This window comes from Nerophis ophidion, linkage group LG04, assembly GCF_033978795.1.
Source record: "Nerophis ophidion isolate RoL-2023_Sa linkage group LG04, RoL_Noph_v1.0, whole genome shotgun sequence".
NCBI lineage: Eukaryota > Metazoa > Chordata > Actinopteri > Syngnathiformes > Syngnathidae > Nerophis > Nerophis ophidion.
In genome coordinates, this window is record NC_084614.1 from 83,168,065 (window position 1) to 83,183,757 (window position 15,693).

The window sequence follows — 15,693 nt, forward strand, 5'->3', positions numbered from 1 at the left end:
AAAAATACAAGAATAAAAATAAACATAATAAATAAAAATAAATACATTAAAAAAAAATGGCATACCGATTGAAAAAAATAATAGAATAAATAAATAGAAAATGAAATGGCTGTCCAGTTAAAATCAAAACAAAAAAACATTTTTTAAAATGACTATCCAGTTAAAAAATATAACAATTTAAAAAAAAATACATAAAAATAAATACATTTTCAAAAATGTATTTCCAGTTTAAAAAAAAAAAATCCATTGAATTCAAGTACATTTTCACAAATGGCTGTCCAGTTAAGAAAAATTAAATAAATCCATTATCTAAAATGGATCTTGTTAAAGGGAATAAGCGGTAGAAAATGGATGGATGGATGGAAATAAAAGCTAAATAAAATACTTGTATCGGACATTTTACATGCCAGCCGATATCACCCCATAGTTGCTCATGTTGCTGATTGATATCACACAGCAGTATCTGACGGGGAACGTTACGTTGCTTACTACATTCATGTCCATTCAACCTGGCGCCAACAACTGGGAGACGTGCGCCGCCTTCAAAGGAGGAAAGCAGCCGTCGTACCTGAATGAAGACTTCCACAGACGCCGACAGGGGCCAGACCCCTCGGTCTGTGGCGTAGACCCTCAGCCAATAGGAGTCCTTGCTCTCGCAGTCCAGGACGCCTGACGTGTAAATCACTCCTGTGGACGCACACGCCCGTGTTAGTGACGGCGGGGAGCTCCTGCAATCATCAGGTGTGTGTGTGTGTGTGTGTGTGTGTGTGTGTGTGTGTGTGTGTGTGTGTGTGTGTGTGTGTGTGTGTGTGTGTGTGTGTGTGTGTATGTTCTGGCAATTCTGACCTAATGGGGACATGGCTCTGTTTACACAGTCACCTATGGGGGACCACTAACAGTATGGGGACACAAAAAACGATCCTTAGGTCCCCTTAAGAGATTCCTATTTAAATGATAGTCAGAGCCATTCTGAAGATTTTTTGTTATGCCTCCACAACCTGTAGAAAGAGTGGTCCCCATAAGTCCTGATCAAACATTTGGTCCCCATTCCAAATGATTACCAGTGTGTGTGTGTGTGTGTGTGTGTGTTCTGGTAATTCTGACTTAATGGGGACATGGCTCTGTTTACACAGTCACCTATAGGGGACCACTAACGGTATGGGGACAAAAAAAACAGGTCAACTAGGTTACCTAAAGAGAAACCTTTTTAAATGATGGTCAGAGCCATTCTGAAGATTTTTTGTTATGCCTCCACAACCTGTAGAAAGGGTGGTCCCCACAAGTCCTGATCAAACATTTGGTCCCCATTCCAAATAATTACCTGTGTGTGTGTGTGTGTGTGTGTGTGTGTGTGTGTGTGTGTGTGTGTGTGTGTGTGTGTGTGTGTGTGTGTGTTCTGGCAATTCTGACTTAATGGGGACATGGCTCTGTTTACACTTAGACTTAGACTTTAGACTTAGACAAACTTTAATGATCCACAAGGGAAATTGTTCAACATAGTAGCTTAGTTACAATGATGGAAAGTGTAAGGATGGAAAGGACCATGCAGGTATAAATAGACTAGGTATAGCAATGTAAAATATAACATATCTGCGAATATATACAATATATACTTATCATGTGTACAGTATATTATATATACAGATATAATATGTCTATAACATATATACAATATATACCAAATGTCACACAGTCACCTATAGGGGACCACTAACAGTATGGGGACACAAAAAACGATCCTTAGGTCCCCTTAAGAGAATCCTTTTTAAATGATAGTCAGAGCCATTCTGAAGATTTTTTGTTATGCCTCCACAACCTGTAGAAAGAGTGGTCCCCACAAGTCCTGATCAAAAATGTGGTCCCCATTCCAAATGATTACCAGTGTGTGTGTGTGTGTTCTGGTAATTCTGACTTAATGGGGACATGGCTCTGTTTACATAGTCACCTATAGGGGACTACTAACAGTATGGGGACCAAAAAAACAGTCTCCTAGGTCCTCTTCAGAGAAACTTTTATAAATGATAGTCAGAGCCATTCTGAAGATTTTTTGTTATGCCTCCACAACCTGTAGAAAGGGTGGTCCCCACAAGTCCTGATCAAAAATGTGGTCCCCATTCCAAATGATTACCAGTGTGTGTGTGTGTGTGTGTGTGTGTGTGTTCTGGTAATTCTGACTTAATGGGGACATGGCTCTGTTTACATAGTCACCTATAAGGGACTACTAACAGTATGGGGACCAAAAAACCAGTCTCCTATGTCCTCTTCAGAGAAACTTTTATAAATGATAGTCAGAGCCATTCTGAAGATTTTTTGTCATGCCTCCACAACCTGTAGAAAGGGTGGTCCCCACAAGTCCTGATCAAACATTTGGTCCCCATTCCAAATGATTACCAGTGTGTGTGTGTGTGTGTGTGTGTGTGTGTGTGTTCTGGTAATTCTGACTTAATGGGGACATGGCTCTGTTTGCACAGTCACCTATAGGGGACTACTAACAGTATGGAGTCCCCTAGGTCCCCTTAAGAGAAACCTTTTTAAATGATAGTCAGAGCCATTCTGAAGATTTGTTTAGATTAGATAGTACTTTATTCATTCCGTCAGAGCCATTCTGAAGATTGTTATGCCCCCACAACCTGTAGAAAGAGTGGTCCCCACAAATCCTGATCAAAAAACTTGGACCCCATTCCAAATGATAACCTGTGTGTGTGTGTGTGTGTGTGTGTGTGTGTGTGTGTGTGTGTGTGTGTGTGTGTGTGTGTGTGTGTGTGTGTGTGTGTGTGTGTGTGTGTGTGTTCTGGCAATTCTGACTAAATGGGGACATGGCTTTGTTTACACAGTCACCTATAGGGGACCACTAACGGTATGGGGACAAAAAACAGGTCAACTAGGTTACCTAAAGAGAAACCTTTTTAAATGATGGTCAGAGCCATTCTGAAGATTTTTTGTTATGCCTCCACAACCTGTAGAAAGGGTGGTCCCCACAAGTTCTGATCAAACATTTGGTCCCCATTCCAAATAATTACCTGTGTGTGTGTGTGTGTGTGTGTGTGTGTGTGTGCGTGTGTGCGTGTGTGTGTGTGTGTGTGTGTGTGTGTGTGTGTGTGTGTGTGTGTCCACACTAAACACTCTCAGAGGTGTGTCATTTCCCACGGGCCCACACCACACATCCCGACACTACTTGTGGCTGCAGTGACATTCACGGCCATTAGTGGCGCCGCAGTGGTCACCTTCAGCCAATCACAGCTGGGGGAGCACGCTGGCCCTCGCTGACACTTGCTGCCAACACCGATAAAGTCACACACACACACACACACACACACACACACACACACACACACACACACACACACACACACACACACACACACGGTAGCCTGAAGGAAGATGAGGAGCTGACAGCTTCTGTGACCTCCTAATGGACTCGCTCCATTCCAGACTCTGCCTTTAATTCGGCCCGTTTGATTGACAGCCTGCACGAGAAGTAACGAGACCGAGCTCGTCAATACCCCGTCCAAAAAAATGTTACCAGCCGCCTGTTCGCCGACAGGACGACGCGGGAAAACGCGATTTTGCGGGTTTTTGCCGCACGGGCGACAAAAACACTTGAAATTTGAGTGTGGACCTGCATCAACTTTCTAAAGACGCACAGCTTTTTCTGCATTTTCCTCTCATTTGGGTTTGAATAATGCATGAAGCTTAATGGCGAAATGTATTTTTATGCAGGCTGTATCTTTGAAGGCCTACTATTTGGTGGGGCTCCAAATGAGGCTTGTTTGGTCCCCGCCGAGGTCTGCACTCCTGAGTGCCGTTGTGAGTAATTAATGAATCAATCACAGACCCCAGCTGCCCTTGAATTTTAATGCCGGACGTCTCCAAGTGCCATCTTTTTTTTTTTTTTTTATCGCTTAACTATACTTTAAGGGCTTTTTAATTTGGCGGGAAAAGGAAAATTCCACTCAAAGATGCTTTGTGGATTCAGCAAACATATTAAGTTGAGGGAAGAAAATTCAAGTCTTTTTATTGTTGTAGGATCTCAAGCTGAGTGTCCGCCGTTGCAACTTGATAACCTGTGTGAAGTTTGTATTATTTAGGGACCGAATGTCCCTTTGGAACAGAGGACCCTATTGTATTTCTAAGGTTTTATTATTATTATTATACCGCCGCCTCTTTGAGCTGTAATTTGACCCCCTTAACATGCTTCAAAACTCACCAAATTTAACACACACATCAGGACTGGCGAAAATTGCCATCTAATGAAAAAGACAAAACTCCAAATTGTGATGTAGCGCCCCCTAGGAATAAAACACAGACAAAACTGCTTGTAACTTCCGTTAGGAATGTCATAGAGACATGAAACAAAAACCTCTATGTAGGTCTGACTTAGACCTAGATTTCATACACTGACCTCCTTCAGCAAAAATCAACAGGTAGTTGGCAAAAACCCCTTCAAAACAAAACTTACCTAAAAAATTTCATTTTTGCCTCTTTGAGCTGTAATTTGACCCCCTTAACATGCTTCAAAACTCACCAAATTTAACACACACATCAGGACTGGCGAAAATTGCCATCTAATATAAAAACCAAACCCCAAAACTTAAAACTGCGCTCTAACGCCCCCTAGGAAAAAACACAAACAAAACTGCTTGCGTAGAGACATGAAACAATAACCTCTATGTAGGTCTGACTTAGACCTACATTTTATACACTTACATCCTTCAGCAAAAATCAACAGGAAGTTGGCAAAATCCACTTCAAAACAAACGTTTCCTAAAAAAGGTCATTTTTGCCTCTTTGAGCTGTAATTTGACCCCCTTAAATGCTTCAAAACTCACCAAACTGGACACACACATCAGGACTGGTGAAAATTGCGATCTAATAAAAAAAATTAAAAAAAAAATAAAAATTTCGCTCTAGCGCCCCCTAGGAATAAAACACGGACAAAACTGCTCCTAGGAAGAAAACACAGACTAATCTGCTTGTAACTTCCGGTAGGAATGCCGTAGAGACATGAACCTCTATGTAGGTCTCACTTAGACCTACATTTCATTAATTGACATCGTTCAGCAAAAATCAACAGGAAGTTGGCAAATACCCCTTCAAAACAAAAGTTTTGTAAAAACCCCTCACCTTTTTTCAAACATTATCTCCTCTGAGCGCGTTTGTTGTATCGGCTTCAAACTCGCACAGGAAAGAGATTGAACCCTTCTGTTTAAAATGTGCGCAAAGAGTTTTTCTAACTGCTACGGTTTTGATTTTACGAGCCTTCAAAGAACCGTTGCGCTGATGCTGCTGCGCTGCTGCCGTCTCAAGATGGCCGCTTAAAAGCAGGAAGCACCAGCGTGACCACAGAATGCAGAGAAGGTAGGTAATGTGCGGGTAAAGATATGTTGACTGGGTGAAAGAAGGAGGCACCAATTTGACTCCAGGATACAGAGAAGGTAGGTAAAGTGCAGGTAAAGATATGTTGTCTGGGTGAAAGAAGGAGGCACCAGTTTGACTCCAGGATACAGAGAAGGTAGGTAATGTGCAGGTAAAGATATGTTGTCTGGGTGATGGCAGGAAGCACCAGCATGTATGGGTTCAAAGAAAGAAGCACCAGTGTGACCCCAGGATGCAGGGAAGGTAGGCAATGTGCAGGTAAAGATATGTTGAATGGGTAAAGGCAGGAAACACCAGCAAAAGTCGGTCCCGTCCATCGCTGCTTGCAGCTTTAATTTATTGTTATTATTTATTTGTTCATATCATAACTGTTATAAACTGTTCAGCCTATTTGGCAATCGCCTGCTTTCCCTAGACAATTTCCTAAAATTCCCAGAATTTCCCATCCTTGAAATTTAAACTGTCTTTTTTCCAAAGTTCCAAAGAATTCCCAGATTTCCCAGAATTCCAGGTTTTCTGGGACATTTTCCCCATTCAAAATGAATTGGCCATTTCTGAAACGTCCACCATTTCTACATTTTTCAACCTATTGAAACCATTCCACCTTCAACACATTCCATCATCCTGGAAATTTAAACTGCCTTTTTTCCAAAGTTCCATAAAATTCTCAGATTTTCCCAGAATTCCAGGTTTTCCGGGACATTTTCCCCATTCGAAATTAATTGGTCATTTCTGAAATTTCCACCATTTGAAACCATTCCACCTTCAACACATTCCACCATCCTGGAAATTTAAACTGCTTTTTTTCCAAAGTCCCAAAAAATTCCTAGAATTCCAGGTTTTACAGAACATCTTCTCCATTCAAAATGAATTGGCCATTTCTCAAACTTCCACCATTTCCACATTTTAAACTTATTGAAACCATTCCACCTTCAACACATTCCACAACCCTGGAAATTAACTACCTTTTTTCCAAAGTTCCATAAAATTCCCAGAATTCCAGGTTTTCTGGGACATTTTCCCCATTCAAAATGATTTGGCCATTTTTCAATCTTACACCATTTCCAAATTTTTCAACGTATTGAAACCATTCCACCTTCAACACATTCCACCACCCTGGAAATTTAAACTGCCTTTTTTCCAAAGTTCCATAAAATTCCCAGAATTCCAGGTTTTCCGGGACATTTTCCCCATTCGAAATTAATTGGTCATTTCTGAAATTTCCACCATTTCCACATTTTAAACTTATTGAAACCATTCCACCTTCAACACATTCCACCATCCTGGAAATTTAAACTGCCTTTTTTCCAAAGTCCCAAAAAATTCCTAGAATTCTAGGTTTTACAGAACATCTTCTCCATTCAAAATGAATTGGCTATTTCTCAAACTTCCACCATTTCCACATTTGTCAACCTATTGAAACCATTCCACCTTCAACACATTCCACCATCCTGGAAATTAACTACCTTTTTTTCCAAAGTTCCATAAAATTCCCAGAATTCCAGGTTTTCTGGGACATTTTCCCCATTCAAAATGATTCGGCCATTTTTCAATCTCCTAGCATTTCCAAATTTTTCAACGTATTGAAACCATTCCAACTTCATCACATTCCACCATCCTGGAAATTTAAACTGCCTTTTTTCCAAAGTTCCATAAAATTCCCAGATTTCCCGAAATTCCAGGTTTTCCGGGACATTTTCCCCATTCGAAATTAATTGGTCATTTCTGAAATTTCCACCATTTGAAACCATTCCACCTTCAACACATTCCACCATCCTGGAAATTTAAACTGCCTTTTTTTCCAAAGTCCCAAAAAATTCCTAGAATTCCAGGTTTTACAGAACATCTTCTCCATTCAAAATTAATAGGCTATTTCTCCAACTTCCACCATTTCCACATTTTTCAACCTGTTGAAACCATTCCACGTTCAAAACATTCCACCACCCTGGAAATTAACTGCCTTTTTTCCAAAGTTCCATAAAATACCCAGAATTCCAGGTTTTCTGGGACATTTTCCCCATTCAAAATGATTTGGCCATTTTTCAATCTTACACCATTTCCAAATTTTTCAACGTATTGAAACCATTCCAACATCAACACATTCCACCATCCTGGATATTAACTACCTTTTTTTTCCAAAGTTTCAACAAAAATTCCCAGAATTCCAGGTTTAACGAGACATTTTCCCCATTCAAAATGAATTGGCCATTTCTCAAACTTCCACCATTTGCACATTTTTCAACCTATTGAAACCATTCCACGTTCAACACATTCCACCATCCTGGAAATTTAAACTGCCTTATTTCCAAAGTCCCAAAAAATTCCCGGAATTCCAGGTTTTACATAACATCTTCTCCATTCAAAATGAATTGGCCATTTTTCAATCTCCAACCATTTCTGCATTTTTCAACCTATTGAAACCATTCCACGTTCAACACATTCCACCACCCTGGAAATTTAAACTGCTGTTCTTCTAAAATTCCCAGAATTCCTGGTTTTCCGGGACATTTTCCCCATTCAAAATGAATTGGCCATTCCTCAAACTTTCACCATTTCCACATTTTTCAACCTATTGAAACCATTCCACGTTCATCACATTCCACCACCCTGGAATTTAAACTGCCTTTTTTCCAAAGTTCCATAAAATTCCCAGATTTCCCGAAATTCCAGGTTTTCCGGGACATTTTCCCCATTCGAAATTAATTGGTCATTTCTGAAATTTCCACCATTTCCACATCTTTCAACCTATTGAAACCATTCCACCTTCAACACATTCCACCACCCTGGAAATCTAAACTGCCTTTTTTCCAAAGTTCCCAAAAAATTTTTCCAAAGTTCCCAAAAATTTCTACTTTCCACCCTTTTTTCTGGCGACTACTCCTTCCACATTTTTCAACCGTTCCACCATCAAAACATTCCTCTTAATCAGGATGAAAAAAACAAAGTTGTTTTTTTAACTGGAAAAATTCCAAGTTTTCCCGAAATTCCAGGAATTTCGTAATACCATTTCTCAATTCAACACGTTACTACTCTAACATTTCTCGACCGATTTGAAAAATTCCAACACCAACCATTTCAACTCATTCACACCATTCAAGTTTTTTACCATTTTCCCCAAAAAATCCCGCCTTTCCCGATATTCCCAATTCTTGCTGAAATATTCATCAAAATCAATGGGACATTCTTCAAAGTTCCACAGCTACCACATGTTTCATCTGATTCAAACTGTTCCAACTTCAAAATTGTCAGCCTGTTCAGGAATTGTGTGTTCTACTTCAACAATTCTAAAAAAAAAAAAATCTCGGATTTCCCATAATTCCTATTTTTTGAGGGGCATTTTCCCATTCAAAATGAATTGGCCATTTTTCAAACTTCCACATTCTTCAACCCATTCCAAACATTCCACTTTTAACACATTAAACCATTCTAGAAATTCAAACTACCCTTTTTCCAAGTTAAAAAAAAAATTCCCCATTTTCCCAGAATTCCCTAATAGCATTTACTACTTCAACAATTCTTGCCCGATTTAAACAATTGCAACAACAACCACTGAGGACATTCATTCTCAGAGTTTGTTTGTAACGAACCCCAAGATGCAGAGATGGAGGCAGGCATGGAGTGAAAAAACATGATTTAATTAAAGACTAAGACAAAAACAAAACCAAAAGGGTACCGCTAACAAACAAAGACAGCTAGCATGGACTCTAGAAAATAAACGGAGCTTAGCGTGGAAGCTAGCAAAAACAAAAAGGCCTATTGTGGAAGATAGCAGGTATAGAGCAGGAAACAGAAGTCGTACATGTAATATAAAAACAAACTTGGAAGCAGGGGACAAAAGGCAGTAAGCTAAAAACCGCAATCAAACATAGCTTACCTCAACGCTGAAATGACAAGACAAGATACGACACGACAGGTAGCAACGACAAGAGCGACATGACAAGACAATACATCCAGCACTGACTGGAAGACAAAGCAGGTACAACTAGGTGCGGGCTGATTGACACCAGGTGTGGCTAAGTGCCAATCAGCCGCAGCTGAGGAGAAACAGCGTACTGGGAAAAAAAACAGGAACCAAACAAAATAAGAGCGCTGACACGAACTAAAAACAGGAAATACTAAACACACACAGAGGAAAAACTGACGTTCATGCTCTTAATCATTTTCGGAAAATCCCGCTTTTTCCCAAATTTCCAGGAAGTTCTTATTGAAATGAATAAGACAATTTTCCAAGTTGCACAATCCCCACATTCTTCAACCCATTCAGACTATTCCACTTTTAACACATTCCACCATTCTAGAAATTCAAACTACCTTTTTTCCAAATTCAAAAAAATTCCCCATTTTCCCCAAATTGACCATGTACTACTTCAACAATTCTGGCCCGATTTAAACAATTCCAACACCAACCAATTCAGCTCAATCTGGACATTCATTTTTCGTCAAAATCCCGCTTTTCCCCAAATCTCCAAATTTCCAGGAAGTTCCCGTTGCAATGAAAGAAACATTTTCCCAAAGTTGCACAATTGCCACATTTTTCAACTTATCCCAACCTTTCCAACACCAACACATTCCACTGGTCCTGGACATTCAAACTAACACTTTCTTTGTCTTTTACTTTCTCCTCTGTGTGTTTAGCATATGTCAGCGCTCTTATTTTGGTTCAGCTTCCTGTTTGTCCCACTGAGTGCTTTGTTTCCCCTCAGCTGTGGCTGATTGGCACCTGGCCACACCTGGTGTCAATCAGCCCACTCCTACTTTACCTCCTTTGTTCCTCCAGTCATTGCTGGATGATTCGTCATGCCGATGTCGCTCTTGTCGTTGCTACCTGTCGTGTCGTATCTTGTCTTGTCAGCTATGTTTGATTGCGGTTTTTAGCTTACTGCTTTTTGTCCCTGCTTCCAAGTTTGTTTTTGTATTACATGTACGACTGTTTCCAGCTCGATTCTTGCTAGCTTCCATGCTAAGTTCCGTTTTGTTATCTAGCTCCCATGCTAGCTCCCTTAGTTTGTTATCCGCCTCAAGCGCTTTGTGTTAGTACCCTTTTGTTTGTTCTTGTTCTATTCCATCCCATCCATTTTCTACTGCTTATTCCCTTTTGGGGTCGCGGGGGGGGGGCTCTGGCGCCTATCTCAGCTACAATTGGGCGGAAGGCGGGGTACACCCTGGACAAGTCGCCAAATTAAATCTTGTTTTCCTGCAAAATGCCTCCCTCCTCCTCTGCATCTTGGGGTTCGTCAGCAACTAACTCTGACACCCACGTTCCAAACCACATTCCGGTTTTCCTGGCAATCCCAACATTTTTAAACATTCAAACTATTCCTACAATCACACTACATTCTGTCAGCGTTTAAGTCGGGGTTGTCAGTGTTATTAGTTGTTGAACCCCAGGATGCAGAGAAGGAGGCAGGCAAAGCATATGAAAACATGATTTAATTCAAACTAAACAAGAACAAACAAAAAGCCCGCACGTGGGCGGAATAACAAACTAAGGGAGCTAGCACTGGGAGCTAGAAAACAAAAAGGAACTTTGGCATGGAAGCTAGTGGATAGCCAACAGAAAAACTGGAAATAACTAATGGCTAACAAAAACAGCTTACCGCTACGACGACTAGGACGACAGGTAATAGCTGAAATGATGCCAGACTCGACAGGTAGCAAAGACACAAGAGTGACATGAGGCAACGACAAAACAATGATGCAGCAACTGACACAAGACAAAGGAGGTACAAATAGGGGCGGGCTGATTGGCAACAGGTGTGGCCAGACGCCAATCAGCCGCAGCTGAAGGGGAACACAGCACTCAGGGAACAAGACAGGAAGCTGACAAAATAAGAGCACTAGACAGGAAATACTGAACACACTGAGGAGGAACACAGCACTCAGGGAACAAGACAGGAAGCTGACAAAATAAGAGCACTAGACAGGAAATACTAAACACACTGAGGAGGAACACAGCACTCAGGGAACAAGACAGGAAGCTGACAAAATAAGAGCACTAGACAGGAAATACTAAACACACTGAGGAGGAACACAGCACTCAGGGAACAAGACAGGAAGCTGACAAAATAAGAGCACTAGACAGGAAATACTAAACACACTGAGGAGGAACACAGCACTCAGGGAACAAGACAGGAAGCTGACAAAATAAGAGCACTAGACAGGAAATACTAAACACACTGAGGAGGAACACAGCACTCAGGGAACAAGACAGGAAGCTGACAAAATAAGAGCACTAGACAGGAAATACTAAACACACTGAGGAGAGACACAGCACTCAGGGAACAAGACAGGAAGCTGACAAAATAAGAGCACTAGACAGGAAATACTAAACACACTGAGGAGGAACACAGCACTCAGGGAACAAGACAGGAAGCTGACAAAATAAGAGCACTAGACAGGAAATACTAAACACACTGAGGAGGAACACAGCACTCAGGGAACAAGACAGGAAGCTGACAAAATAAGAGCACTAGACAGGAAATACTAAACACATTGAGGAGCAACACAGCACTCAGGGAACAAGACAGGAAGCTGACAAAATAAGAGCACTAGACAGGAAATAGTAAACACACTGAGGAGGAACACAGCACTCAGGGAACAAGAAAGGAAGCTGACAAATTAAGAGCACTTGACAGGAAATACTAAACACAGGAAATAGACGAATGCAGAGGGAAAACCTAAAACATAGACAAGCCTGACAGGGGTCCACGTTAAACAATTCATGGTAAATGTCTGCGTATAATTGTGTGAGAGGAGCCGGATGAGGTGGTTCGGGCATCTGGTGAGGATGCCACCTGAATGCCTCCCTAGGGAGGTGTTTCGGGCACATCCGGGGGGTAGGAGGCCACAGGGAAGACCCAGGACACGCTGGTTAGACTATGTCTCCCGGCTGGCCTGGGAACGCCTCGGGATCCCCCAGGACGAAGTGGCTGGGGAGAAGGGAAGTCTGGGTTTGCTTGCTTAGGCTGCTGCCCCCGCGACTTGATCTCAGATAAGCGGGAGAAGATGGATGGACAGCTTTTAGCGCTGGTAGCAGGATTGGGGTCCCTTGTGAGTCCACATGGGGGACCAGAAGTGACTTTAGTGTCCTTTAAGTGTGAAAGTGTTTACCCGTCAGGACCACAAAAAGTGTGGTGTCCACGTTCCGAGAGTCTCGCCCTTGACTTTGTTTCCGAGAGCGTCCTCTGTCCGAGAGGCGGGACGTCGCTCAACAGCTCTTTCATCCAAACTGGACCTGACAGCCTCCATTCTCCACGCAGATAACACTTTAGCCAGCGAGAGAGGCGGCGGACAAACAAGAGGTGTCGTACATCACACTCCCGTCAACAATCACACACTCGGGGGGCCCCGGGACCTCTTCTGCTCCCCGACCAGGCGGCAACAATAGCAATTGGTGTGGAGAGAGAGAAGGAGAGAGAGAAGGAGAGAGAGAGAGAAGTGTGTGGGAAGATAAGGTCGGCCTTGCGGGGAAGTGCTGCAAATACGTGGGAAATTGCCTCCCGTACGTGAGGAGGGAACTCGAGAAATGTGGGGCTGCTTAGACTCCGGAAAATATTTGTTTGCATTCACACCTCCACCTTCAACACGTGGAGGTGGGGGACATTTTAGGGGAGAGAACACATGTTTTGTGTTGGACGTACGTGAGGAGGAGTGTGTGTGGATGGTTGGAAGGTCGGAATCAGCTTTAAAAATGTGTGTGTATGTATATATATATATATATGTATATATATATATATATATATATATATATATATATATATATATATATATATATATATATATATATATATATGAATGTGTGGGAAAAATCACAAGACTACTTCATCTCTACAGAACTATTTCATGAGGGGTTCCCTCAATCATCAAGAGATTTTTTTTATATATATTTTTATATATATATATATCTATACATATATATACTGCGATGAGGGGGCGACTTGTCCAGGGTGTACCCCAACCTTCCGCCCGTTTGTAGCTGAGACAGGCACCAGCGCCCCCCTGCAACCCCAAAAGGAATAAGCGGTAGAAAATGGATATATATATATATATATATATATATATATATATATGTATATATACATATATGTATATATACATATATGTGTATATATGTATATATGTATATATATACATATATACATATATATATATATATATATATATATATATAAATGTATGTATATACACATATATATATATTGTACAACTTATTTTTTGTCATAGAGTGATTGGAGCACAAAATATTAAAATATTTTATAATATTTTTATTTTTATTTAAAAAAAAATAAAAAAATAATTATTGACATATTCAAGGCTCCGGTTCCTTCACATCAAATATTGCAATTTTATGTTTTGTGGGGTAAAAAATATTGCACATTTTGTGTTTTTGCCATTAAAAAATGTCATCAAAAAATATATATATATATAAAAAATAAAACTTATAATCCATGGATATATCTGAGGTTGGGCTACAGTTTTAAGTGCTGAAAGTAAAAAAAAAAAAAAAATAGAAACATTTTTTTACTTGTTTTCAACACTATGAGTTGTATTGGAAAATAATAATGATTAAAAATCAATATATGTTTATGAATTATTGACATATTTAAGCCTCAGCTTACATCACATCAAATATTGCAATTTAAAATATTTTTGGGGTAAAAATATTGCATATTGTGTGTTTTTGCCACTAAAAAATGTCAAAAACACATAAGTAAAAAAAAAAAAAAAAAAAACATAATCTATGGATAGATCTGAGGTTGGGCTACAGTTTTAAGTGCTAAAAGTAGAAAAAAATATATGACTTAGTTTTAACACTTGTATGAGTTGTTTTAGAAAATAATAATGATTAAAAATCAATGTTGTTATGAATTATTGACATATTCAAGGCTGCAGTTACTTCACATCAAATATTGCAATTTCACATATTTTGGGGGTAAAAAATATTGCATATTTTGTTTTTTTTTCCATTAAAAAATGTCATAAAACAAACAAATAAGTAAAAAATAAAACTTATAATCTATGGATGGATCTGAGGTTGGGCGACAATTTTAAGTCCTGAAAGTAAAAAAAAAATGTATGACTTATTTTTAACACTTATATGAGTTGTTATAGAAAATAATAATGATTAAAAATCAATGTTGTTATGAATTATTGACATATTCAAGGCTGCAGTAACTTCACATCAAATATTGCAATTTCAGGTATTTTTTGGGGTAAAAAATATTGCACATTTTGTGTTTTTGTCATTAAAAATTGTCATAAAACAAACAAATAAATAAAAATAATTATTGATATATTCAAGGCTCCGGTTACTTCACATCAAATATTGCAATTAAAAATATGTTGTGAGGTAAAAATATTGCACATTTTGTGTTTTTTGCCATTAAAAAATGTCATAAAACACATAAATAAATAAAATTAAAACATGGATCTGAGGTTGGGCTCAAGTAAAAGAAAAGAGAAAAAATATATATGACTTATTTTTAACAGTTTTATGAGTTGTTTTAGAAAATAATAATGTTTAAAAATCAATGTTGTTATGAATTATTGACATATTCAAGGCTGCAGTTACTTCACATCAAATATTGCAAGTTCAAGTATTTTTGGGAATAAAAATAGCGCATATTTTCTGTTTTTGTCATCAAAAAATGTCATAAAACAAACACATAAATAGATAAAAATAAAACTTATATTCTATGGATGGATCTGAGGTTGGGCGACAATTTTAAGTGCTGAAAGTAAAAAAAAAATGTATGACTTACTTTACACTTGTATGAGTTGTTATAGAAAATAATATTGATAAAAAATAAACGTTTTTATAAATTATTGACATATTCAAGGCTCCGGTTACTTCACATCAAATATTGCAATTTAAAATATTTTTGGGGTAAAAATATTGCATATTTTGTGTTTTTGCCATTAAAAAATGTCATAAAACACATAAATAAATCAAAATAAAACTTATAATATATGGATAAATCTGAGGTTGGGCAACAGTTTTAAGTGCTGAAAGTTAAAAAAATAATAATGACCTATTTTAACACTTGTATGAGTTGTTTTGGAAAATAATAATGATTAAAAATCAATATTTTTATGAATTATTAACATATTCAAGCCTCCGGTTACTTCACATCAAATATTGCAATTTCAAATATTTTTGGGGTAAAAATATTGCATATTTTGTGTTTTTGCCATTAAAAAATTTCATAAAACACATAAGTTTAAAAAAAAAACCATAATCTATGGCTAGATCTGAGGTTGGGCTACAGTTTTAAGCAATGAAAGTAATAAAAAAAAAATGTTTAAAATTGCAATATT

At 38.9% G+C, this 15,693-nt stretch overlaps 1 protein-coding gene and 1 long non-coding RNA gene across 3 annotated transcripts in view; one reads left to right on the plus strand and one right to left on the minus strand.

Moving 5' to 3' along the window:
* Positions 1-15,693, minus strand: part of LOC133552059 (protocadherin Fat 3-like) — a 193,085-nt gene that overhangs the window by 153,843 nt on the left and 23,549 nt on the right. The window contains exon 4 of the mRNA XM_061899369.1: positions 569-687. Within this exon, the coding sequence (XP_061755353.1) occupies positions 569-687 (119 nt within the window). The remainder of the gene's footprint in view (positions 1-568; positions 688-15,693) is intronic.
* Positions 1-15,693, plus strand: part of LOC133552060 (uncharacterized) — a 118,306-nt gene that overhangs the window by 83,592 nt on the left and 19,021 nt on the right. The window contains exon 5 of one of the 2 annotated variants that reach the window (XR_009806608.1): positions 458-741. The exons of the other annotated variant lie outside the window; for it this stretch is intronic. This is a non-coding gene — a long non-coding RNA (uncharacterized LOC133552060). The remainder of the gene's footprint in view (positions 1-457; positions 742-15,693) is intronic. 2 annotated transcript variants of the gene reach the window in all.